The sequence below is a fragment of the Triturus cristatus genome, chromosome 11 (genome assembly GCF_964204655.1).
Source record: "Triturus cristatus chromosome 11, aTriCri1.1, whole genome shotgun sequence".
In the NCBI taxonomy this organism is placed as follows: Eukaryota; Metazoa; Chordata; class Amphibia; order Caudata; family Salamandridae; genus Triturus; species Triturus cristatus.
Window position 1 is genome coordinate 318,525,502 of NC_140594.1, and position 26,883 is coordinate 318,552,384.

Sequence of the window (26,883 nt, forward strand, 5' to 3'; positions counted from 1 at the left end):
ACACAATGCATCCGACCTCACAAACTATGATACACTAGCACAGTCTATGAGATTCGATATTTATAGCTACAACTCCACAATTTTTTCTTGTGGTTCTTTAATTCTGCACCATGCAAATTATTACAGAACTGAATTCGAAGCTCCTTTAATACGTTCCAGTGGCTGCACCCAGGTACTCCCGACAACTGCTGTTTTCTGGGGCCTTATGCAGAAAAAAACCTTCATAGGAGGGAGAAACAACCCAGACCACAGCCATGGTGGAATTCATAATAACAGAACATGAAGGTATCAATGACAGCATTAGAGGCAGCAGCAATGGAAAGAAAGTCTGAACTTGAATCTCTAAAGCAAGCATTGGCATAGCCAATAGGTCTCGCCTTTGGGATTTTGTAAGTGTTTAGTTATCCAGCACAATATCCTTGGTGCATCAAGTGCGGCATGGCTAAACACATATAAGGTGCCAAAGGTGAGACCTATTGGCTATACCAATGCTTGTTTAAATTAGATCCAATCCAGGAAAGTTTTAGAGATATTTATGGGTCTTTTTCGCACTCCAAATGATAAATTGGTATAGATGTGTTGCCTTATGGCTAAGGAAAATCGATTGCATGTGACCTGAATTGCCTGGCATATAACAATACAAACATGAAGTCACACAAGCATTAATTTTTCTACTGGCCTCATACTCACATGTAATGGTGAACACTAGAACGTGTGTGTACAGACACCACATTGAACTGTATATAGCACAATCAACTTACAAGGACTGGTGCTAAGAAGGCAGAAGAAAGCTCAGATCTGCTGAAAACCAACATAAATAGTTCATCTCTTTGTCAACCCAGGAGCTACAAAGTGCAGCCTAATGAGTATTAAGATAGATACACTGCAGCGGGGCTGTGAGCAACACAGAAATGTCTTGGGCAACTCATGGAGTAATACATTTATTATGCCAAGGAACGTGATGCGCTAAGGTGCAAACAAAAAGTGTTAGGTAGGCCTCACTAAGCACATCCATAGAAGGAAAGTTGTCAGGGTGATAAAAGGGTGAGAGACAGCAACAGATGAAAGAACAGGGACTCTGGCTGCAGATCAGAAGAGACACAAACAGGGAAATTACCACAGGAAGTCATTTACCCTCGACTCACTTTACCAGGATACCTAGGTTGGATGCCTTGGGGTGAAGACTTATGAAGGGATGCTGTGGCCAATGAGCTCTGATGCATCCCTGCTCTTGGGTCTCTTGGGCAGAAGGGGCAAGGCAGAAGGAGTTCAAAGCCAGTCCATTGTTTTCTCTGACCAAGTATGCCGGGACTAATATATGAGAGGAGGCTAAAGGAGAGAAAACTGCTGAGCCAGGACTCTTTTTCAAACGTATGTTGAGGACACACTCATATATGTTTTCATCAAGCGCTGCATTTACCATTTATGCTGGTCTGCACTCAGCCTCAATGAGCCTAGTTTTGTGACATGTTGGTTGAGATGAAATAGACACAGAACCTGATTTGCCAAGAGCCTGCAGCATGTTTGTGAACACTTTTTCAGTGGGCATATGATTAATAACACTTTCAGTTTTGGGTGCTGCATACCAGATCTACTTCTGCCACGCACCAGCACTTCATCAGAGTTCAGCAGTGTCATTCACCAGGATCCTCATGGCTAGACGCCCTGGCCAGCATCTGGGATAGCTGATCCTATTATCCAAAGCCTTGGCCAGTCCAAGTGATCATTCTTACCCAGCTCTCATCCCTCAAATCACACCCTCCGCTTAAGTTGGAAGGGACTTTGAAGGGAGCTTTAGCTCTTCACTTCCCCCTTCAAAAAGGTTCCGGTCCTCCAAAGGTAGGAAAGTACAAAGCTGTGGATTCGGATGGTCTTAGCCTGCCTCGAGGGAAGGAGTGTAGGGCTAACTTTGTTTAGAATTTATCAGCGACTTTTCTGATTAGGAGGTAACTGTGGAGCAGCAAGGACTGGGACAAGGGAAAAGTCACATGGGTAACCAACTCTTTGTGGGTTAGGATGCACTGATCAACAAGGAAAGAGCATATAGCTTGTTCCTTAACTCTATGCTTTTTATTGAAAACAGAAGTGTTTAAACAAAGCAAAGTCTGAATTCCACCCAAACATGCAACTTTAAGCCAGTGTTGCCAAGTGGAGTAGTGTAAAACACACAGATGCTCATAAAAGTATCCATAAATAGCATATTTGTTGGACTTGGCCCTTTTTGCAGGGTCATACGATAACTTTTTGCCTCCTCCTGTATTTTTTCTGACTTGCTGTTGGTGGTTTTATGATACTGGCATATAAACACTGCTAATCAGTGCTAAAGTGCATGTGTTCTCTATGGTAAACCTGGTAAGATTGGTCTACACCTGTTTGGCATATTTAATTTACCTGTCAGTCCCTTGTACAGTGGTATCCCATATATCCAGGGCCAATAAATTAAATGCTACTGGTGGGCTTGCAGCTCTGTTTGCACCACCCACCAACGTAGCCTTTCAAACCTGTATCGGGCCTTTGCCACTGCAGGGCCTGTGGTGCAGTTTACTGCCGCGGTGATGTGGCACATAAAGTGGTTTTTTTTTTCTAAGAAAAGAGGGGCCCCTTCTAGACCAAAGGAGTAGGGCACTATAAAGTGAATAAAAAGGGTATCCTTTGGACCAAGTAATAGGCTTTCACGAAGATCTAATAAAATGAATAATCATATCATACATATCCTGATTCAAACCCGGTAATATCATTCATTCATTCATCCCAGTCTGAGGAGGATTGTATTGCGTGCCAACAGGAATACATAACACACAGTTATAAACTGCTAAAAATCTGGTTTCATTGGTACATTTATTAATTCTTCAAAATATATTAGAAGCACAAAGTTTGTTTAGTACAGACAGTGAATAAACAAGAATCAATAATAAATCACAGTAAAAATTAGCAACTTAAGTTCATCACAATCATTTAAAACAAAAAACTTTAAAAACCTAAACAAGTGAGAGTCAGGATATGTATGATATGATTATTCATTTTATTAGATCCTCTTGAAAGCCTATTACTTGGTCCAAAGGATACCCTTTTTATTCACATAAAGTGGTTGCCATGTCTGCAACTCCCCTTTTACTACATATCAGTCACCCCTAAGGTAGGCCCTAGATAGCCCTATCGGCAGGGTGTGGTGTAGGTAAAAGGTAGGACATGTGCCTTAACTGTGTGACATGTCCTGGTAGTGACAAACAGCTTATTTGGTTTCTCGCTGCTGTGAGGCTGCCCTCTCATAGGGATGCATTGGGGATTCCCTGATACGTGCTTCAGTGGTAATTCCTGATCTGAGAGGGGTAGCGTATTCAAGTCTGGTATGTTTGGAATACTAGCAATAAATCCTGCTGCTTAATACTATTTTAGAAATGCCACTTTTAGAAGTGGGTATTTCTGTATGCTATGTGTTTTTGAGCCTGCCTGATGTGTATTGACTGCCTGGTTCTGACTGACAGGAGAGAGGGGATGTGCATTCACTCCAGCCAGTCCTGGGGGGGGGGGGGAGGAGTTGAGGTGAGTCCTGCCCTGCCTGGGTGACTTTGTGCTAGGCTGTATAAACCATGGCTGAATTTAGAGTAGTGGAAGGGGTTTCCCCTGGCATCTGAATAGACCTGATCTGCATTTGGAGTGGTGGGAGGAGTAGCACCTGCACCTGAATAGGGATGTGCCTGCCTTCCACAATGATGGCTCTGCCCTCCTGTGGGGTGTCTGGAGCCAAGCCTTACACTGTGAATGGGGAGTGTTGTGCACTTGAAAATTACATTTTAAAGTGCCCCCAAAACTTGTTTGGACTGGGCTCAGAGGCCTCTGCCAGGGGAGAACAAAGACATGTTGACTGTAAGTACTGGGACTGTGACCCCATCAGGCGCGGTGCGTCCATTGGGGCGTGGGGGCGTAGCCCCCCCGCCCACGCACCACCCGCGCTTAGTTTACTTTCAGAGATGCCGAGGGTGGGGACGGAGAACTCAACTGACAATGCATGTCAGTGAGTCATCATGACGTCGGACCGTGGGCGGTCCGGCGTCATGTTGACTGACATGCATTGCGGCAGCACAGCACAAGTGCGCATGAGTGGGCATGGTGAGCTAGTTTTTAGCCCGTGCCCAGTCATGCGCACTTGTGTTTTCACGGATTTGCGCATGCCCATTAGGAGCCCCTCGGTCTCCTAATGGGCAGGCGGCGGGCGAGGAGTAGGCTGTGCCCTCAGCCAATCCTGGCGCTGCAGCAGCGCCAGGATTGGCTGACAGGCTGAGGGGTTGCCACTGCAGCGCTGACGTGACGACGTCAGCTCCAGTTTGAAGAGGGCAGAGGCGGTCAGGTAAGGTGGGCTGTAGGCGCCAACGGACGGACCCGAGGCGGCGCGGACGTGCTGAGGACCTCAGGTAGGATTTTAAATTTTTTTATTTTAACACCCCCCGCGCGACTTCCCCCACCACGCGCGACTTCCCCCCCCCCCTGCGAGCCGCGACTGGAGGGTAGCTGGGATCGATATTATTAGACGTGCGTAAGTCCGTGTGTTCACTACATGTAGGCTTAGTATTTTATGTTCGGTGTGTTTCTTCCTGAAGATAGCGCAGTTCTGTAGTGCTACAGATAAGAGTTACGGTACCTTCGGGGACCCTGTCCCTGATCTAGTAGTCAGATACATTTTGAGAAAATTGATCGCAGTTTATTGCTGGCCATTAGGGTACCGGTGCAGTGTTAACCTGCTGTCGGTGCCTGAATTAAGTGCGGCATGAGGCACTATATAGGCTGCAGGTCTCGCCATTCACCTACACATCGTGTTTGTTGCCTGTCTGTACCCAAAGGTCCCCCACCCTAGTGAGTCCCCTACAACGTTAAGGAATACGGTTTCGTTGAGCACTTATGGATGCGTGGCTGGTTCGTGGTCTGAACTTTACGCCATCTTGCCCCCTTACTTGTTTTTCCTCCTTGAGGCAACACCCAGCAAGTGCAGGATTGGGTGCGTGGGCCGTCTTGATTATCTTCTAACCCGCTAATCTTACATTTAGGAAAAAAGTGTTTGTTTAATCTATCATAGTTTGTTTATTGCTGTGTAACTCATATTTATTACATTTTTCTGGTGTGTTTATTAACGCTGAAATAAATATGGCTGACTAATGGAAATGTGATGGCCATCCAGTATTTTTCTACAAATTACAAGTTTCTATCCATCCATACATGTGAAAATCGCCTCGCATGCTGCATGTGCTTTTAAGGTGTGCATTGTAAATGACGTTCAGTGTTGCAACTGGAATGTGGAATGTATTAAGAGCACGGCAAAATATTTCAGTGTGCGGTGAAGAACGTCATTAGAGCAGTTCTAATTAACGCAACTTTTATTACACTTTGCATAGTTACAGCTGTTGTACTACTATGGTTCTAATAATCTGCATAAAGGCGCGTGGTGCTGTTGTTCCAGGCATGAAACATCACACTAATATTTTTGCTGTTTGTCAGTTAATGTTTCTATTCTTTTGTGGCACACGGTAGATTACAAGATGTACCTGAAGAACATGTTAATAACAGTGTGGTGAAAATACTAAGCAATAACTGCGGGGCACATATTAGAGTAAGAATTTGGAGACTGGGGTGAGGCACGGAATGGCTGAAATTAAAAAGTACGGTGTTTTTGGATGGACACCGGCTGACCTGGACTAGAGGGTTTCAGACGTAGGGGATTTTGTGCTCCACCACACATTTTACGCCTCACCACTTTCAAATGTCACCAGCCGCCCCTGGACCCCATGTCTGTTGAACTTCAGGAACAGAAGAAGATGATGGCTGTGCGCCAGGAGGAACCACCATCTGGGACTTCCTACTTGTGGGAGTGAACCTGATGCCCGTTGGGTAGCTGAAGGGACTGCTGCTCTGCTGAAGAGATCCGGTGTGCTGAACTGCCTAGGTGCCGTCTTCTGGAATTTACCAGGGCGGTGTGGCAGGCCTTGGAGTGAGCGCTGTGCTTTTCACCCTGAGAGGAGGTGTTTATCAGCAAAGTGCGTGGAACGCTTCCTTTTTTCTGTGTTGCAAGGTGCAATGTCCACACACCAGAAGCGTGTGGTGGGCGCGTCCAAATATGTCCAGGAGCCCGAGAAGTGGGCTCCAACCGTGGATGTGGCGGGCACAGTCACGCCGTAACAGAGATGCCGAAGCAACCGGAAGCCAGGCAGAGGCCAAGCTTGGTTGTGGGCGGGGCCCACCGCCATGAGTGGTCGAGCAGGGAAGAGCAAGGCTGACGGAGACTTCGCTCCTTGGAGAGAGGCCAGCCCCCCTCCTCAGCGAGGACTTTTCTGCAGCAGAGCGTGAGCTGCCAGAGGCATTGAGCGAGCAAGGAGCCTCACGGGCCAGTTAAACTGTCCTCGGTGAAATGGGAGTAGAGGGCCAGTCGCTGGCCCTAGCCAGGAGGACTGCACCGAGAAGAGAGCCCGTCCGGGCCCAGTACAGCTGCACCACAAGGAGGTCGCTGGGGTGGCCGTGCTCAGAGGAGGCGCCTTCAGGCAAGTGAGAGGTCGTGGGGACCCACCTGTGGGAAGAGAAGGGTTCCGCCTCCGTCCTTTGCTCACATCTACCGGGGGCAACTGGAGAGGTCTTGCGCGTATTTGATGCCAGCTGCACCACGAAGAATCGAACAGCTGCCGATTGTGTGCCCTGTTAGGGGCTTCCCCTTGCCCAAGTGGCCATCACGGGGTGAGCCCAACACGGTGCATTTATCTCGGCGGCTGCACCACAGGTCTCTTGGCATCTGTCTCTCACTGTTGGGGGCTTTTTGGCTCCAAGGAATTGTTGGCTCATGCAGGGGATTTCACAGTGATGGGCAATTCCTATGGTGTGCACGCTACTAGTACCTACTATGGTGCACTGCTAATTACATTTTATGTATAATGTGTGATGCTAGGAACAGTTCCTGCCAGTGGTTACTGGTGATGCTAATTGTAATGTTTATGACAATTAACCCAATTGGCAAAATGGTTTATGTAATTCGTGTGTAGTCATGACAAGTGCCTGGTGGCACAGTGTAATAATTGTGATTGTGATCTAATGTGTTTTTATGGATAATACAAAGTATATTTTGATATAACCTTGTGTGGAGTTTCTTTTGTGGTGTGCCTAGTGTGCCACTGCTGTGTGAGTGTATTGAGCAAATGCTTTACACATTGCTTCTGAGATAAGCCGGACTGCTGTGCCAAGCTACCAGGGGGGTGAGCAGGGGTTATCTTCAGCATGTAACTCCCTTGCCCTGACTAGAGTGGTGGGTTCTGCCTGGCTTAGGTGCATACCATAGCCAACCAGAAACCCAATTTCTAACAACTGCCAACATGAACAAGCTGACAAATTATGAGTAGCAGCAATAGACAACTGGAGTGAATTTACTGATAAAAGCAACAATTCAGTAGTTTAGTATTTTTATTACTTTAATTTGGTATGGTTTCTTTTATGTTTTTTTAAATTGTAAATTACTTCACTCATCGGCCTATGTACTTATTTTTGTATTGCCCAAATGATGTTTTCCATATTTCCTATGCCATCTGTAGAGGTGTGTAGCTTGGATTGAAAGGGTCAATTGTGTGTAAAGTTAAGGCCCTAAAGGAGTTTCGTAAATCTGGATACGTCCTCTTGCAATAGGATAATCAGTCATAATATTATTGTGGTGGCCCGCAGGTATCACACCTGTAAATAGGGATGCACAGATGGCCATGTCCGGCTGTCCAATGCTCTGGGGAATGTGAGCACTAATCATAATGTTATTGTGGGGTGGATCTTTTAGCCTCCTGCACATATGGACAATAGTTTGCATCATGGAACTAAAACATGCTGATCACTGGGAACCACTGTAAGAAACTACATGCTGGGAACACAGAGAACAACTTAATTCAGTCACATAATCCATTGACGCTGCTTCGATACCTTCTCCAATGAAACAATGGAATTAACAGCAAGACTATAACTATAAACGCTGTACGTTTGTCACCCTTTGGAATAAAGGACCAATTGTGTCGAACCGGAAATTCCAAAAGATGCATTAATCAGATTTGTTGACAACAAACCAGAGTTGCAAAGGACCCTGATAATTGAAATAGTTCACTGGAAGAGGTGGGTCTACTTAAAATATCTTTACAATACCAATGAGGAAAAAAAGACTGAAAGGGGTTAAATGGTCCCGGGAGAAAAATAGTTTTGGTTTCAGTGGAGCCTTAAGACATCTCTCCACGATTTGCAGATTTGCTGGTGATTGGACTGGCACTGAGGTTGTTATATCAGGTCGAGAAGATGTAGGTACAGTTAAGCATATTCATCACAGGAATGGAAAGGGTTATCACAGCGATTAATGAGAGTTAGGAAACCCTTGCCATAAGTATTTGAAAGTAGAGAGACAGGGACATTACAGTGCTTCGAGGAATTCCCCGTAATGGACATAGAGACAAAAGGCACTGAGTCTACTTGAATGAATATGCAGACCCAGGGATGGACACTTATTGCAGTCTTACAAGCATGACCCATGACGCAATGGTAAAGTTATGATGTTCCAAAATGACCATGACAAAGTTGACACCACAGAGGATATTCAAGCAATGACAATACGGCAAGTGACACGGGGGTTTCAATAGTGTACTGGACAGACATTGACTTGGGTGTTACTCTGCATGCTGCTTTCAAAAATCACTGTTTGAATAAGAGATGAAGTATGATAATAACTTGGCCATTACACGTGTCCCCTCCAGGGAAAGCTTACCCAATGAGCACTGGCAATAATGGCTTGAGATACTTGGAAAGATACATTAGCTATTAATTTGTGATCAAAATTAGGATAATAATTGACAAAGAGGCTGCCAGTACAATCTCAAAAATCTTATTAATAATTCCTAAACGAAATATCAAAGTGCTCCCTTCACTGGGTTTGAGCCCATTCTGTTTTCTAGTGTAGCAGGATGAGACCCGATGATGAAGCCTGCCACTTATAGAGTGCTTTAGGGGCTACAAGAAAACAGAGATGTATGCTAGTTATTAGTACTCCACTCACTTGTAGCTCAAGGTTTGAGGATACCCATGTGATTTAATCACAATTAGGATATGCCAGTGTCACTTGGACATCCTAAGTCAAAGGCCTCGGCAAAAAAGAATTCTACAAAGAAATCACATCTTGAACAAGATGCACACGAAGTTCTCGCTTCATACATGCATACCCTTCAAGCAATATCATTATTGAGGGTCCAAAAGTGATGCACCACATTTGATGGGGAAAGATGGGCATATTTAAGGGACGCAAGAAGATACTGAAATAAAAACATATTTGTGGGGCACATTGTGGTAACCCACATCACTTGTGCATTTAAATAAGTATGAGACTGTCAGTGAAATAGTAGACTTATATAAGAAAAGAGGAAAGCTCATGTTATATCCATTAAATTACAAATCCTCTTTTCCCAGGAGACTAAATGTAACAATGATTCAGAATAAGGGTTCACTTAACATGTGGCACAAAATTCTAACAGATAACAACCGAAATAAAACGCTAAGTGATGTCAAATGTTAGGCTGTGATGTTCTACGAAGGGTAAATGAGGGCAGGTGCTCATGCAAACCAGAAGGAAATAGAAAATGGATGATTGGGAAATTGAAAGGGATTCACGTGGACTTCTGAGAAGGTTTGGAATTGCAGTTTCACAGTTAGGAACCGCGCCAAAAGAGAACGAAAGGCAAGAGGTGGCAAATGCGGATGAGGGTATGAGCAGACCAATATGTTAATTAAGGGCAAGTGCTGAATTATGTTAAATTTAATGATGTAAATGTAGAAGGATTCCTTGAGTGGGTGCGGTGAATTTGAATAGGGCAGAAAGCCTGCAATAGATACATTCGTCCATCTATAGGTTAAAGTTCTGGAAAGAACAAGCAGCTTAAATGTACCTGTCCATGCTCATGTTTTTGACGCATGCAGTCTTTCAGAAGGTGCCTACTCTTTCCAGTAATCAATCACTGTTTACTAATATGGCACAGACGCAGCTCCCCTTTAAAATACCCACGGCTGTTTCTATTTTTTCGTATAACCAGTCTTCCTAATTAACAGCCTGCTCCCCATTCCCTCTCAGCCCGTGGTATGTGGAGAGGGTAGTGCACCCAGGCAACCTCCTGGCAGCTGACACGTCTCTGCAAGGGTGGCCTGGCAGCTAAGTTCCTTGCGGGGTGTTCACAACTGTTGCAGGTGGCGATGTGGGTGCCATAGTGGTTGAGGTTTAGAGTCACAATTACTGTGGTTGGTTCTGTTGCTTCTGCTTCAGGAGTGATGGCTTGCACCGCAGGTATTGCGGGTGCTGCCGTTCGTCAGTCTGGCTGTCTGTGGAAGTGGGAGAAAACTGTTCCACTGGTGTTGAGAATCAAACGGCCCAGGATGTTGCAGTTTTGGCGTCTCCCGAGCAGCTGCAGGGAGAGCTAAACCCACACTATAGACAGAAACATATACATAAGGCCCTGGAGAACATTCGCACACCAATCAAGATAATCTGAGTACTGATGAGGACAAGGGAGGAGTAGCAAATAAAGAATGAGAGGCCTAATTAGAGAGGAGTGTTGCAGATATGCTCACTTAAAGATATATGGCCAAGCAGAATGCATAGGGAAAGTCAGAGGGGCATCCTAAGGCTGTCACTGGACTATCCAAGCCAAGGTGTGACATGAACAGCTAACCTCTCTCCTGAAGTAGAACCACGGGGAAAAGGAAAGGTGAAGAATTCACAGGACCAACACCGTTTATAAAAAAAGTATAGAATTGAACAGAAGCAAAAACAGGAAAGAAAGGCATAAGGGAAAGTTGTTACCAGATTTCTCATTACTTTTAAGCACACCAGTCAGTTGACTGAACGAGATAAGCTCAGCTGTCCCCTTCTGATGATTCAGGAAATAAATCTTGGGAACCTTGGGGAGGATGGAAAGAGTCAAAAGGTATGGGGAGAATGTGAGGATGCAAGGAGGCCTGGGGAGATGTAAAACTCAGAGACGCAGGTTCGTAAGGCAGACATGGTGGTCTCAGGACAGGGGACATATGGGGCGAATGGGAAGAGTATTTATGGGTGTCACCTGTGGGACACATGTCAAAATGTGAGGTTCCAAACACAACTATGACTGGCCGATTGAAAGAATTGTGGAGTCGAGGAAGAGTTGTGGCGGAAGGGTAGATGCATAGACAGCTGAATGGAAGACATGAGGAGATTATGGAAAGGGCAATGGGAGGCGTGGAATCTGTGAAGCAAAAGGAAAGCAAAGTTGCCAGTGGGGATATACTCAATTATAGGATCAGGGGACAAAAAGGAACAATTTACTTACCTTCTGTAACTCATTATCTGGCAGAGACAGGATCTAGCCACAGATTTCCAGATCCAGCCTCATGCCATGGGAGGATTCTTAAGTAAGGAATCTGTGGCTAGATGTCTCTATCAGATACATGGATTGCTAGTGTAGAAACTTCAAGGACTGAGTGAGGTGTGTCAGGGGATTGATGGGAGACTATCATTGTTATTTTTGTTTCTATCTGCATTTGCTACCGACTTTCAAATTTTATATTTTAAAATCTAGCCCATGTGGCAAAAGCAGTTGTAGCTTCTGGGAAAAGTCTACATTTTTTGTTCTTCCCGATAACGTATCAATTCACACTCAGATATTTTCAAAAATTGATACATTGAAATACCTCATATATATTCTTCTTTTATCTACACTAATATCCTTTTTAGGGTTGACGTTAATAGTGCCATTAAGGTCAAATCATTGGTCCATGTTTGTCATCAAAACGACTAGTTGCAACAGAATCAACTTCTTTTTTTGTTTGTTTGATCTGTTGATTGACTATTATAATGAGGAAGATACATAATTATAGCACATAAATGAGTAAGGTATTAAAAGAGGGGTATCTTGACATATCCCTGCAGTAACTGAAAACATTAGAAACCTTCATATATCCTAATCCGCCTGATTGCTGTTACATTGATATGACATATAGTTTTGTTAACTTATACAACCCATTCTTGTTTTCCTGTTATACATCAACAATGTCATGTGCCTTAGTAAAGCTGAAGGAGAGAAGTTACATTGTAAATTACCTTACAGTGTCCTGTTAACTTCAAGCATATATGTAAATTCCACACATCTGGGTGAACCAGTCAGTCAAGTAGGAGCAAAGTATGAGTATTGCTAATTGTAATCAATTATTAGAGATCAATGAACATCTAAACAGAAAAGCAGACTAACAACAGGCCTGTTTACACTCAAGGCATCATCCACAAGACAATCAGTAGGTGAGTCTGATACACTATAATACAATATTTTCCCATTCCCCTCTCTCTCATTTATATATGTCTCCAAACTGATAAAAATCAGTCAGCCTGTCCCTTAAGAATGAATTCTGGGCAACAGTCCCTAATTGGACGCCAGTTCCCCATTCGAGGAATGGTCCGTTTCTGATTCGGGACGTACAATTATTTGAAGGCCTGTAAGAATTATTTGAAGGCCCGTAAGGATCGAGTTCCAGCTGTCTGAGATAGGGAATTTGCGCAGCCCAAGTGTGTCCTCCCTATGAAGGGACACTCCCTCTGCTTTTCCCCAACTGAGTATAGCGTGAGATCAGGCCAGTAGGGACAGTGGATCGCTGGATGTCCAGCGTTTCACGAGGAGACGTTTGGCTACTATAAGGCCACGATCTAGAAATTGGTTTGTGGCTCCGTGTTTTTTTATCTTGGGTAAATATTCCAAATATACATGCTTCCCATGTGTTCGAGAGTTGTCTATCAGTACATTCAGACAGATACTGTGTTACCTTCTCCCAGTAATGCCGCAATTTAGGACATGACCATATAATATGTATGATGTCAGTGTCATGATGGGAACAGTAAGGACAGTTGATGTCTTATCTATCAAAGTAACGATTTATTTTTTACAGGGTCAAATACGCTCTGTGTAGTATGTAGTATTGTATTAATCTAAACCTGGCATTGCGAGGGACATGTGTGGGGCATGCCAGAATTGTATTCAATTCTGCAGCTGTGCACGGGTGACATAAGTCAGTCTCCCATCTAGTTCATAAAGGAGTCCGATCTGTCGCAGTATGCAAATGAAGTGCATCGGCAAACAAGCGAGTGAGTAAGATGTCGGCCCTCCCCATAACATGTATATATTGGAGTATAAGGTGTGTCTGCAACTCCTGCTTCATGTCCCCCCACTTGTGCCACAATAGGCTAACCCACGAGGGGGGGATGAGGAAGTTTCCTGGCGGCATTCCCTCCTCCTTTGTCGAGTTTTCATACATCATAAGTGTGCCATCTTAGTAAAGGTCGCCTAGCGTATGGATGCCTGCCGTATACAAGACAGCAAATTCCGCCAACAATGCTCTCAAATTTCCTCTAGGCATCCCCAGTAGTGGAATCGCTGGAGAATGTGGTGTGGTGTTTCTGGTGAGGAATAAAGATTGGCGAAAGCATTGGCTGGCCACTTGTAACAATAAGGGGAGGGGCCAAGTCTTCCAACCACATGGGTGAAACAAATGCAGAATAGTGTTTAGTGTAATGGAGTACTGTGTGTCCTCAGCTTTATCTGATAAGTGCAGTCCCGCAGCCCAACAAGCCACCCACTGTAGTTGAGATGCTAGATAATAATGTTCTAAATTGGGTACCTCTAGGCCTCCCTGATCCGATGGAAGGTATAGTTTCACGGTTGCTACTCTGCATCGTGATCTATTCCATATGAATGCTAGAGCATGCCATAAATGGGCCGGAAAAAGGATGGAGGTAGATATAGGGGAAAGTTGGTGAAATAATACAGAAGTCGAGGAAGCACCACCATCTTTATGAGTGACACCCTTCCTGCATCTAAAAGGGTGAGTGTCTTCCAGAAGGTCATCTGTGACGCCAGAGAGGTCAGTGCTCTGGTAAGGTTGCCGTCAAGTAAGCCCTGATCATTGTGGTATACCCTAATACCCAGGTATAGGAACATAGATGATTGCCAAGTGACTGGGGCATCATTGATAAAAAGCGCCCAATCCAGCATGCTGGGATTGAAGGGAAACAAGTATTATTTCCCCTCAGTTAACCCGTAACCCGGACAGACGGGAGTGTATTGAGTATAGCATCCGGAACCACTCCAACATCTCTTATATATAGTAGCAGATCATCAGTAGAAAAGTGATATTGCGTGTGTGTCACCACCCAATGGTATGCCCAATAGCCCAGTGGAAGCACGCATGGCTAGGGCCAATAGTTCGATGACCAATGAGAAAAGGAGTGGGGAGAAGGAACAGCCTTGTCTGGTGCCCCTTCCTACCATTATAGGCTTCGCCACCAAGCCACCAGTCTTGACTTTTATGGTCGGCCTGTGATACAGTAACTTGACCAGTTTTATAAAATGAGGTCCTATCCCATATTAAGGCAGGACACTGGAGAGGAAGGGCATCTCTAACAGTGTTTAATGCCTTTTCCAAGTCGAGCACCATGCATCTAGAATGGGGCCAGATAAGAGGACCATATCAAACAGCCAGTGTAAGTTAAGAGAAGTAGTACGGTCCGGGATGAACCCATTCTGATCACTATGTATTAGATGAGGTGCTAATGGCACCAATCGCCCCACAAGTATTCGAGCTAACACCTTATAATCCACGTTCAGTAATGCCAATGGGCGGTAAGAACCAAGGCTTCTGTAGGCTGACCAGAGTGGCTTCACACATAGAGTCCAGCAAATGTGATGAGTGTAATGCCTCATCGTATACCTTCTGTAATTTTGGTGCGAAGAGATTCGTACAGTCTTTATAAAATTGGGATGGGAAGCCGTCAGGCCCGGCACTTTCCCCGAGGCTAGAGATTGCATCGCACCCTGAATCTCAGCTATCGTGATGGGAGTATCTAGTTCCAAATGCTGGTCTGGAGTTAGCTTAGGTAATGGGAGGTCTTCTAAAAATGATTTATTTCCAAGACAGAGGCATCCAGGGTTGATTGGTATAACAACTTGAAATGAAGAACCAACTCCCTGTGTATCTCTTGTTGTGTATATTGCATTAAACCACTAGAGGACTGCAATGCCATAATAGGACTTCTCAGCTGTTCCTGTCGGATCAACCATGCGAGAAGGGTTTCAGAGCGATCCACTGATGCGTGTATCTTGGCCAAGTATGCTGCATAATTTAGACACCTCACCGTCTCTATTAATGCTGTGTGTGTTGTCCTCGCTGTCAGCAGATCCGAAGCACAAGAGGGGTCAGTGGACAGGTGTGTCTCAAGTGTCAGCAACCCATCCTCCACCTTTTGTAACCCACTCTCTACCTGTCTCCACATCCCGCTTTAGGTGCATCCAACTCTAACAGGATGGACTTCACCGTTCCCGTGTTGTAGTGCAAGTGATCCACAATGGCAGTGCAGAGAGGTTCACGGAAGGGTTGATCTTCCAGCATAGCAGGCTGCAGATGTCACGTGGGAATCGGAGAGAGCTGCATGTACCAAGACTGTGATATATATTGAGGATTATGGTCGGAATGTGTGTGACCCAAATAGTCTGTAGGATTATGGTCGGAATGTGTGTGACCCAAATAGTCTGTATAACACACGGTAGCAGATTGGGCCTACTCAAAATCCTGCCTATGGGAATATGTAAAGTATGTGGGGTTGAGTAAAAGGAATACACTCGTGTGGCAGGATTGCGGTGTCTCCATGTGTCTACCAGCCTCCATTATTGAGTCCAGTCCCTGAACATTGAGGCACCAGTAGATGCCGTTGTTTCTCTCAGTGGTCAGAAGGAACGGTCTAGGTCCGTGTCCAATACGCTGTTAAAGTCTCCCCTATCACCCAGGGCAGGTCATTCCATTTGGAGAGTATCTACAACAACAACAGAATGGCCCCTGATCCAGGTTAGGCACGTATTGATGCCTAGCAAGAGGCATCTAACTTCTTGTCTGCCTTTTTAGAAAAACGTATCTCCCTTCTGCATCTGTCACCACCTCTTCTACCAAGAAGAGAGTGCCCAGGCGGACCCAGACCAGCACTCGGTGAGCAAATGCTGAGTAGTTTGTGGCAAATATGTTTCCCCTTCATCTACACTGCAGAATGTTTGTCTCTACGTGTGTTAAGTGGGATTCTTGTAGAAGAGCTATCTGTATGTTAAGTCGTTTAAGGTATGAGTGTACTGCGTATCTGCGGGAGGGGATGCGTATGCCCGAACGTTCCAGGTCAGAATACGTTGAGGTATTATGTGTCTTTGTCTAAGTCAATAATTTGCGGGGTAGGGTCATACGTTTGATCTTGCTTACAGTTTGCACCTAAGATCTGTAGAAAGGGTGTGCATCAGAGCCTGAACAAACTCAACTTAAAACATAATGCCAACATGACAAGTTTGTAATACAAAAAGAGCGGCCCTCGCAAATGGGAAAGAACTGCCCAAACCAGAATATACCCTACATTAATCAAAAGGAACCCCTAAGGTATGTGGGTGTGAGGGCACAAAGCTCTGCAAAGCCCTCAGATGCAGCATATCCACCCAGTAGCAAGAAAATGAAGTACCTCCAGCGACATCTCAACCATAGGTCAGGAGAACAAATCTCCCGTCACCCATCCACTGGGGAAGCCAGTATACCCATACCCCCACCCCAGCGCCAACCCCAGTCAATCATATAAGTGACATATCATTGCCCCCATCTCTTGATTTTTAAACCTCGTTGGTGGAATCTTGAAATAGAATCCGGTCTCATTTCAATTAGAGGGACAGGATTCACACTATCGCACTGAACTGCAACAGATTAGCACTTTCGTTGCTGTGCAAAATGAAGGCCGGGTCGCATTGTGACTTGACTAGTACATCGGGCACTAAATTCTTGCCTCTGCTAAGAATATGGCAGACAAAAAAAAAACATAAGCACCACCTTGAATTGTATCTATGTTCTCCACAAGATCCAAACAGAAGAGCGTTGCACCATGCTCTTGGCAGCTGCAGGCAGCAAGTGCGCGTGCACCAATGCCTCTGCATACATTGCACATATTCTGCTTATAGATGGAAAACAATTACGCTCTATGTCGCATGTGAAGACTGGTTTTTGATGTTCTTGTGCACTGTGATCCACCCGTGAACACACTCACGATGGCCCTTCAACTTAAGATCAGGCAGATGGGCAACATTTAGGAAACAGCTATTGTCATGATTCAACAAGACCAAGCTTACAATGACAAGAAAAGTTGAGAACACTTACCCAAGTGCAAACACATCTGAGTGCTTAGAAAATGGAAGCTTGTCTTCCTCGGTGTCAGGAGACAGCTGGCATATGATTTCTGGGGCCAGGTGACACAGCCAACCATTGGGGATTCGCAACTTGCTCTCCCTCCTGTGGGAAGAAAAAGGCTCCTGCTGGTTAGGTATCTGAGCAGTGTCTAATTGTGTCACAGCTACAAATGATCTTGTGTCATAATCTAGATACACCTTAATAAAACTTTGTGCCATGTTACTAATCAAATTATAAAACTCATTTACCAACTGGTATGGTATGTAGCTGTAAAGAGCTGGGTATGAACACAGAGCTCTACAATCCCCGAGAGTACAGAATATAGAATCACATGTAAAAATACTAAACACAGCAATCCTCCAAAAAGGGCGAAAATCGCAACGGGATTAATGGTGGCGATATGGACTGGTTAGTTTTAACATTTTGTATTTAATTTTAATAGTTCTCCATAAAACAGTATTTAGATTCCGTGACGGGAATAATTAAAATTAGGACATTTTCACTAAAGGTCCACAATGCTCACAAATGTAAAATATTTTAATGCATTAGAACAATAACTCTGGTACTGAAAACAATCTGATAGGAAATTAGATCACCCCTGCGTTAAAGCTAAGGTGAACAAAGAAAACCAAACATTTGGGCAAGAATTTCATTAAGCTCCTTGTTGTTGGAAATCTATGCCCGGGCCAAGAGTGCAGCAAGGGGGTGTAAGGGTGTCTGATGGCTGGGCTCATACACTGTACCAAGTGGACTTACATTAATATTACATCCAGTACTTCCACCTACCACCACTTTGTAAGATTAAGTCTATATTTACTATTATTAACTCGAACCTTACTTTGGGAAATAGGCATGAGTGGAATTAACCAAAGAAAAAAACCTACCGAACTTTCTGATGTAGTGACACTGGATGCAAAGTTATTGCAATGCAATTGAATGTATATGATATAGGAACCAGTAACTAGTGGGTGATGTTATTACCGGGGATAAGTGGCAATTGATTGTTATCAAACTTATTGAGCTATGTATCATCTGCAGATTTAGAGCGTCTATAGTAATAGTCGAAGAAGTATTTCCAGTCAGTCTGAATCCCTCTTCATCATTTCTGGTACGGCGGACAATTGCCTCGAGAGGGGGCCGTTTAGTTCCAACATCGGGCCAGTCTCCAATATTTATATATATTTGTTCCAGTTGTTTCAGTTCACCCTTTATCAGACATTTCATCTTCCATTGACTCATTAAATACATAAAAGTTGGATATGTGGATATATGTGTAGCCTCTCTAAATCCGCAAATTATAGGTAACTCAATAAGCTTGATGCAAGACAATTAAATTTTTCTTATCTTAAACTATTATTACAATGATTTCACCATGTTTCTCTTTCCATTAGCCTTTTTAATAGTGGTAAAAAACTCTATGTTTTATTCTGTGGAATGTATGCCTTACTGGTAAATCAGAAATGTTTTATCCTAAGTTGCATGCCAGTAATATGTCAGGTTGAAAATATTTGGACCGGCAAAACAGGTATACACACAATTTCAGTGGAACCCCCTGCTCCCCATCTGAATAACTGGGTGGTGTCTAAGACCTGACACGCTTATGATAGTCTTCCCCCAAACATTTTGCCTTCCTCCTCCATTTTTCACAGATCTTGTTTTTGTTGGCCTTAGGACTGTGTACTTTACCATTGCTAACCAGTACTAAATCTGCTTTAAGCACTGTAAAATTGGCTTACACCCAATTGGCACATTTACTTTACTGGTAAGTCCCTAATAAAGCGATACTACATGTGCCCAGGGAGTGTAAATTAAATGCTTATTTATGATTGTGCCACCCACGTAAGTAGCCTCTTAAACCTGTCTCAGGCCTGCTGTTGCAGCCTATGTGTTCAGTGTTAAAACTGCCATTTTGACCTTGCAAAATACACCTTTTGTCAGGCTTGATCCTTCCTTTTAAATAATATAAGTCATCTCTAGGATAAGTTCTAAACAGCCCATTGAGAAGGGTGCAGTCTATTTATAAAGTGGGACATGCACGTTTAAGTTTTAAATCTCCTAGTAGTGAAAAACCCACATATATGTTTGCTACTGGAAGGCCTACCTCTCCCACAATATAACATTGGGTTAACTTATAACTATTCATAAGTAATAATATTCATTTAGGTGTAGGTGGAAATTGAACTTTGGTCTTTAAAGAATTGGAATTAAAAGACCTCTCTAATGGTAAAGTTGAATTTTAAGTCACAATTCTGAAAATGCCCCTTTTAGAAAGTTGTCTTTTTCTTGTCCCAACCATTTGGTGTCTGCTGCCTGTATTATTGGTCACATGAATAGGTGTAGCTGGCAGTTAGCCTTTGTATATCGCATGAATAGGTGGAGATGGCAGTTAGCCTTTGTATATCGCCCTCAGATAGCAAGACAAAAAGCCATAAGTGTTGGTGATGGGCCATCTCTGAATTGATGAAGGGCAGGACCTGTGTCCTACCACACTTGACCATCGCAAAGGCTCTGCCTGAGCACACTCACAAAGGTTTGACACTAGTCTATTGTGACCCCAGAGAATCTGGGGCTAGGGCAGGAGGCAGAAAATTCCAAGCACCTCTGGGGGTGGAAACCTGAACCATCTCCTACTTCACAGCTGGCACCAGGTATAAATATTGGACCCTTAGACTCTTCAGTACACCTCTGGACTTGTGGAAGACTGAGAAGGAAAGCTGTCCTGGTCTGCTAGAAGAAATGCTACTCTGTCGCTGGGCTACCTGAGTGAAGGACTGGACCTTCATCAGTACCACCAGAGTGATTCCAAGGGCTAGTTAGCTGGCCTCGTGACCAGAGCCTCAGTGAAAGAAGGCTTCTACTACCTTGAACCCAGCACCAAGACTCTATCTGATGCAAGTCCTACCCTCCCAAGTGGTGGTTCCCCATTCATGGATCCTTGGAAGTGGGCCTAAAGGTGCAATGCCAGTACAGCTGTGATCCCAGCAGAACTGATGGAGTACAACACAATTGCCTCACAAAACTCTGCATTGGAAACACTGCACAACAGATCTTCGATGCAGGACTTTGTACTGCACCCCACAGCCTCTTCAGAACAGCCGCTGCACGATGCACCCTTTGCATCACAAGCCCCTCTTCGCCAGCATCCTCGATGATGACGCAGCACTCCGAATCTCAAGCCCTGCAACTCCCTCAGAGCCAGCTGTTGCACGACCCATCCCTGATGCAGGACTTCACATAGCAAGCCGCTCGTCTGCGGCATCCTCGACGATGATGCAGGATCCTGCATCGCAGCCTTGCAGCTTCCCAAAAAGAATCACTGCCGGATGATGCATCTCCACACTTACATTGCATCTGCTGCGTGACGCATCCTCAATGCAGGATCTTGCAATGCTCCCTAACCAGGATTTAAGGCACTCTTGTTCAGCAGGCCTAACCGGGTTCCTGTGTACGGCCCGCGCTGCATCACGATCACCCTGAACGTGTCCTGGTTTGGCACTACCAGATGACCACAGTTGGTACTTTGTGCTTCTAAGTACGGTTTTAAAATTATAATATCCGGCCCTGCTGATAGGATTTCTGTTATTGTAGTGTCAAATAATTCATTACATTGTACTCCTTGCTTGTAAATAGGTGTGAGATTTGTCTTGTGTTGTGTTTTCACTTTATTGCCTGTTTGTGCTGGATAAAAACTTTACACATTACCTATAAGTTAAGCCTGGCTGCTTTGTGCCAAGCTACCAGAGGGTTAAGCACAGGTTAATTTGGGGTTTGCTTCTGACTTCTCCCTGACAGAAACTGTGGTTGCTGCTTGATTAGAATTACAAAACCTTCACCCAGTAACCAAATTTCCAACAGGGTGCAATGGAGGGTCTCATACTCCTGGGCTCTGAGCCACTGCTTCTGCTAAACCAATGATAGTTACACCCCTGTTTGAGAGATGCTGTATATCCAATTAATGTGAACTCCATGTTGGGTGGATTACTTTCTCTCTCACAGTTGGCTTAGGTATCTGTTTACTCTTTACGTATGCAACATACAACTATTGCATAATGCACAACAACCAGATACACATCGACATGGAAAAAGTCAAAGTTCAACTAATGGCAAGCAGTCACAAAGTATAAAAAAATCATGCCACAGATAAAAATAGTCAAAAACATTCAGTCACTAAACCAATTTAAATCGCGTCAATCAAGAAAGAAACCAAGCAATTGGAGGCAGTCGGGTCACTTAAGCTAAAGGAAGAGCAAGCACACACACACACATTTACACACTACATTTAAAGACACTCCCATGCTAGCTAGTACATATCAGTGACATACAAGCTGTCAGAGAGCAACCACACAAACAAGCATTGGCAATGCCAATAGGTCTGGTGCAAATGTACTGCACTCTGCTCTCTTACAGGCACACCACTTGGCCTGTGCTCACATGCACAGAGTATTTTACGTCTGGTGTACAGGGATCAGGAGCAAGAGCCAAGAAAGAGAGTCTGCTGGCTGTGTTGTGCTGGAACATGAGCACAACTACGAGCACATGAGAAGAGGAACAAAACATGTGAGAAGCCAAGAGCTGAGATACTCATGATATGTGCCAATAGATTTTTTTGTACATTGCAATCATTTTTTCCACTGGTAACGTGACCTAAGTCCAAATGGGATTTAAAATAAGCACACTGATGTAAATTAAGTAACAGATGTGGCATCGGCATTTTGCATAATCTGAACGCAACGGAGAATATTGTTAGGTACTCTATGCAAGACTGCCTTTCCATAATCTAATCAGGATGAGACAATCTCCTCCATTCAACTCATCATTTTCTTTAAGCTCTTCAAAAGGGAGTAACATGTACCGGCTTGCTTGATGATATGCAGGCGGATGGTAAGATCAGAGATGATAGAAACAATTACATTTCTGGGGACAGTGGCAGGGCTGGGTTTATGTCAAGAGCCAGTGACTACCAAATGGAAGAGCAAGTCTCAAAATTCTTCCTCAGAGCCAACACCTCCATTTTACCTCAATGCAAATTCAAACAAATATTGATCATCATACATATGGTTGAAATGACTTTCCAAAAGTTTTAGGGGAATGTCAGAATTACTATCACTTTGATGTATCAGAATTTAAATGCCAACAGAATAGTTAAAAATGTAAAGCCGTACAAAAAAATTAAAGCAACTAAAGGAGTTAAATGAAAATTAAGGAATTACACAACATGCACAATAATTCCTAATTAATCAATGTGCAATGCTTTCACTTTTTCAAAAGCAAAAGAAGAAATTACTTTAATTCACACACCACTATATTCTAAACATAAAATCACAAATGTTGGTAATGAACACAATACCTCTGTAGCACCACCTCAATTAGAGAACTGTGTTAGAAAAACTTAGGGCCCGATTCACATTTGTGGTGGAGGCTCAGCAGTCATGGGGGACCTCTGCACTGCAGTTTCCCACTGTGGAAATCCCTCTATGAGTGTGGGGCCTCCGTCACAAGTGCAAATGCTCTTTGTGTTAAACATTATATAGTCTCTAACTATTGTGTTCTTCAAGGGAAGTTCTCCCTATTGTAGTTCACCCAGAGTTCTCCATGTAAACACTTTTTTTCTTTCATGTAGGGCATTTGTTAACGAATGTAAAACTTGGCTCTGAGGGAGGTGCTAAGGGCTAAAATCAATGTCCAACCAATTGTTTTTATAGGGGAAAAATACTTTAATGCACACAAAAATAATTACTATACTAGGAGAAGCTCATTTGTTCTAATTGTGTCAGGAGAGAGCACTCCAAGACCAAGGCTCCCTGGTCCTGTTGATGCATCACTGTCGTGCCTGGAGGCGCTCAGATTGCTGCCGTGGGCTCCGCGGCGCGGGAAGCTCGCTTGTTCTAATCGCGTCAGGGGAGAAGACTCCAAGATCCAGACTCCCTGGTCCTGATGACACGTCACTGCCGTACCCGGAGGCCCTCAAATTGCTCCTGGCAAAGTGCGGGTCCGTCCTGAACCCGTCATCGCCTGGAAGAGACTGGACTGGGCTCTCTCTCTTACTTCTGGACTCTGGAACCCGGAGACAGTGAGTGGGCGCCTTTATGTTGTACATTACTCGACTTTGTGGCCCTCCAGTTTGTTGGAAGATGCAGTTCTCTCCAGAATCTGCCATCCCAGCTTGTAGTTTTGTGGTAATCTGACTTTTTGGGCATGGGGAAGAGAAAGGCGGAAACCTCCAACACGACTGAAAAAAGACCCAGAGCCATCAAAACTATACTGTGTTTTTTAAACCAAGCTGTGGGAGTGCTCTCAGATGAGATTACTAGAGCTGAAAAAGAGTTGGCTGTCAACCATCGTGCCCTAACACAAAATACAGATGCTCAAAGTGAGGGGGGTGCAGACACTGTTAATATTACTACTAGTGTATCTCCTGCGCCTCCCTCCCCATCCAAGTTCCTTTGACTAGCCTTTCTCGCACCCATGCTTTACAGCCTACTAGCAGTGATGTTACACTGAAATATTTTGATAACTCTCGTAAAACGGGTGCTCGACGTAAAGCATCTGCTGGAGCAGAGTTTTCATTTAGAAAATTCAGGGGCTTTTGAAGCTCTAGTATGTCTATGCGTTTTCTTAATTATTAATAAATAACAATTAATTATTTGTCTTGTGTAAGTGTGTTTTTATTAATCAATCCGTTTGTCTTAACATAAGAGAAAGTTACACGAGGGTTAGCATGCGTGTGCTGTTTCTGTTTTCTAAAAAATAACGTGCAGGTTTTCATGTTTAAACGTTGCTGTGTGCTGTTTATTTTGAGCACAAAACGCTGTCTGAATTAATGTTTTTTTTATGTTGCAAAAGCTAGATAAATACATACACATAAGGGTATTAGTGGGTTAACACTGTTTAATCACTATGCTGTAGTAACGTTTATTTTGTCTCTTTAATTAAGATGGTCTATTGTGGCCTATGGAGGCCTGTGTTAAGATGGCTGAATTTTGAAGCCTGCCCGTGATTTGTAAAATGAAAGACGTGACGAGGGAGACCCCTGCTGGAAATGGTCCTGAAGTTGACTGACCATGGTCCTTGTATGAAAACTTTCCATGAGGACAGCAGCAGTTTTGGAGGATCTCCAAAAGAAATGGAACATCCAGGGTAGCCTTGGGAAACAAAGGAGTTTTAGAAATGAACAATGAACTGTGGTTCGGCTGCCGAGGGAAGTTAAACAAATCGGATACTTTAATAGTTTCTTGGTTCCTGTTCCGTAGTTTCCGTCTTGTGACTTTTCCTGAGCGGAGATTTTCAGATGTAGCAATGTTACATTTCTTCCTTCTCGCTCTGCTCAGTGATTCAGTGTATATTGCAAACTTTATGTGTGTTTCCATTGTAATTTTTACTATAAAAAATGTTAGCTTAGGGAGGGATTTGCCACTTGCCATTTTGCCTTTGCCGCGTGAATCTGCGTTGCTGAGGATCGATGCTGAGGGACTTCGTCTTGAGAGACTTTACCGAGAGACTTGTCCTGACCCGTTCTGACACTTAGTTAGAATAGGTAACTATGAGAAATGATTTATTCTGATTGATTTACTTTGACTAATTTTAGATAAAGCAATATAATTTTAAACATGGTGTTTAATTTTCTCTCTTGTCAATTATTGGGTTTATATTTCTGATCATTATTGTAAATGTTGTGTAGATTATGTTATTGATTAGGACAGTCACAAAACCAGATCTGATCGACCTGATATCGATGCAGGGTGTTTAGGTGTTTTCTTTCCACAGGTTTATTGCTGGTAGAGTATTTGAGCGTGTGTTAGTGAAATGGGCCCTAGCGTATGATGAATGTATGTGCGTGTAACTGTGTGATTACTCTATCCGTGGTAGTGGGCATATTTTAGATACCCTGATCCCTATGAGTACAATTGAAGAAGGAGCAGTTGGAGTTAATGAGTATGATGATGAGGTCTTAAATGACATGATTTACAAGAGACCACCTCCATAGAGACCAGAACCAGATGAGAGTACACCAGTTGTTTCTCCGATAAGAGATACAGTCTGTATTATTGAGAAAGAAAAAGTGACACCTGAATCAAGAAGTAGTAGTTCTTTCAGGGAGAGAGAGAATCGAAGTAGTGAGGAAAATGCCAGAAAATTAGCAAAAACGACAACAGAACTGACTGAGAAAATTAGGGAGTTAACGAAGAATCTGGAAGCTGTTACGGTGCCTGTAACTATAGGTCCGGTTATGCCCGTGTTTGACAAACAGAAGACAGGTGAAAATGGACTAGTGATTCCATATGTTTGGAATGATTTGACAAATTCAGTTGGTCCTTCAGGAGATTCAGATAAAAGAACAGGGAAAAGTGACCTGAGACAAACCAGACATGACACATGTAGTGAACTATTGGATGCTAGTGAACCTAGTTGTTCAGGGATGCCAATTTTAGAACCGCAGAAAAGAGTGGTTCCAGTGAGAAAAACTGCTGAAATAACAGTTGATGATTTGAATGATTGGATGAAGGTTCTTCAGAAAAGGGATAAGGATTCACAAGTTATTGATGTGGCTAGGTTACGTATAGAATTAGAAGAGCTTGTGACAGGAACAGTTCCAACAGAAATCCTGAAGAGTCATCATGATGGTGAGCTGATGTTTATGTGTAAAAGAATTACCTGGAGAGCAAGACATACACATGACAGGCTGAGAACAATAGCAAATGAGCTGGGAGTTGACATTGATAAAGTGAAAGCTTTACAGAGAACTTACAGGATGGATTTTACAGAGAAGGATATTGAAAATTTGAATGCTACTGGTAGAACAGGACAGATTAAAGAAATGGTAGCATTATTGCGAAGATGGGGTGATGTTGAAAAGTGGAAGGATAGGTGGTATAAGAAAAGAGATGAGACTGAAGATAGAACAACTTATTCAGCATTTCCAGTAAGAGAAAAGGAGAAACCAGTGGATAATTATCCTATGAGAGAAATACCTGGAGGAGGATATGTACATGTTCCATGGACCAGACAGGATATTTTATCATTTACGAATGATTTCCCTCGATTGAGAGAAAAGCCCGTCGAGTGGTATAGGCAGGTAGATAGGTTTGTGAAATTGTCAAAAGTGCTGTGGGTTGATCTGAATGGTCTGTTTGATATAATTGTTCCAGCAGACTTGTGGACTGAGTGTAAAATAGTTGTGAGTTGGCCTACTGAGGAATATCCAAGAGACTCAAGAACAGGGGCACCAGATCCAGAGGTAATGAGAAAATATGATCAGGTGATGGTATACCTGAAGAGTAAAGTTCCTCCAAAAGAGACAGACTGGGTTAAGATAGATCGAACACAACAGGAAGCAAAATAATCAGTTCATGCTTTTTACGAGAGGCTAATACTGGCATTTAAACAATTCAGTGGAGATGAACACCTGGGTGACAAAGATTTGAGTCACTTTGTATACAGATTTGTATATGGCCTTAGACCTGAAATTGGTGAGAGAATTCGTGAGCACACAGTGGATTGGCAGAGTAAAAAAGTAGATGAGATTCTGAGACATGCAAAATACTTCAGTGATGAAATTGAAGCAAAACAAAGAAAGCTGAAAGAGAAAGCAATGTGGGCACAAGTGAAAGTTGCGGAGAGACA

At 43.6% G+C, this 26,883-nt stretch overlaps 1 protein-coding gene across 2 annotated transcripts in view; it reads right to left on the minus strand.

The window, feature by feature from the left end:
- Positions 1–26,883, minus strand: part of KSR2 (kinase suppressor of ras 2) — a 1,474,574-nt gene that overhangs the window by 48,083 nt on the left and 1,399,608 nt on the right. For both annotated transcript variants that reach the window (XM_085636251.1, XM_085636250.1), the window contains one exon: positions 17,233–17,364. In XM_085636251.1, the coding sequence (XP_085492377.1) occupies positions 17,233–17,364 (132 nt within the window). The remainder of the gene's footprint in view (positions 1–17,232; positions 17,365–26,883) is intronic.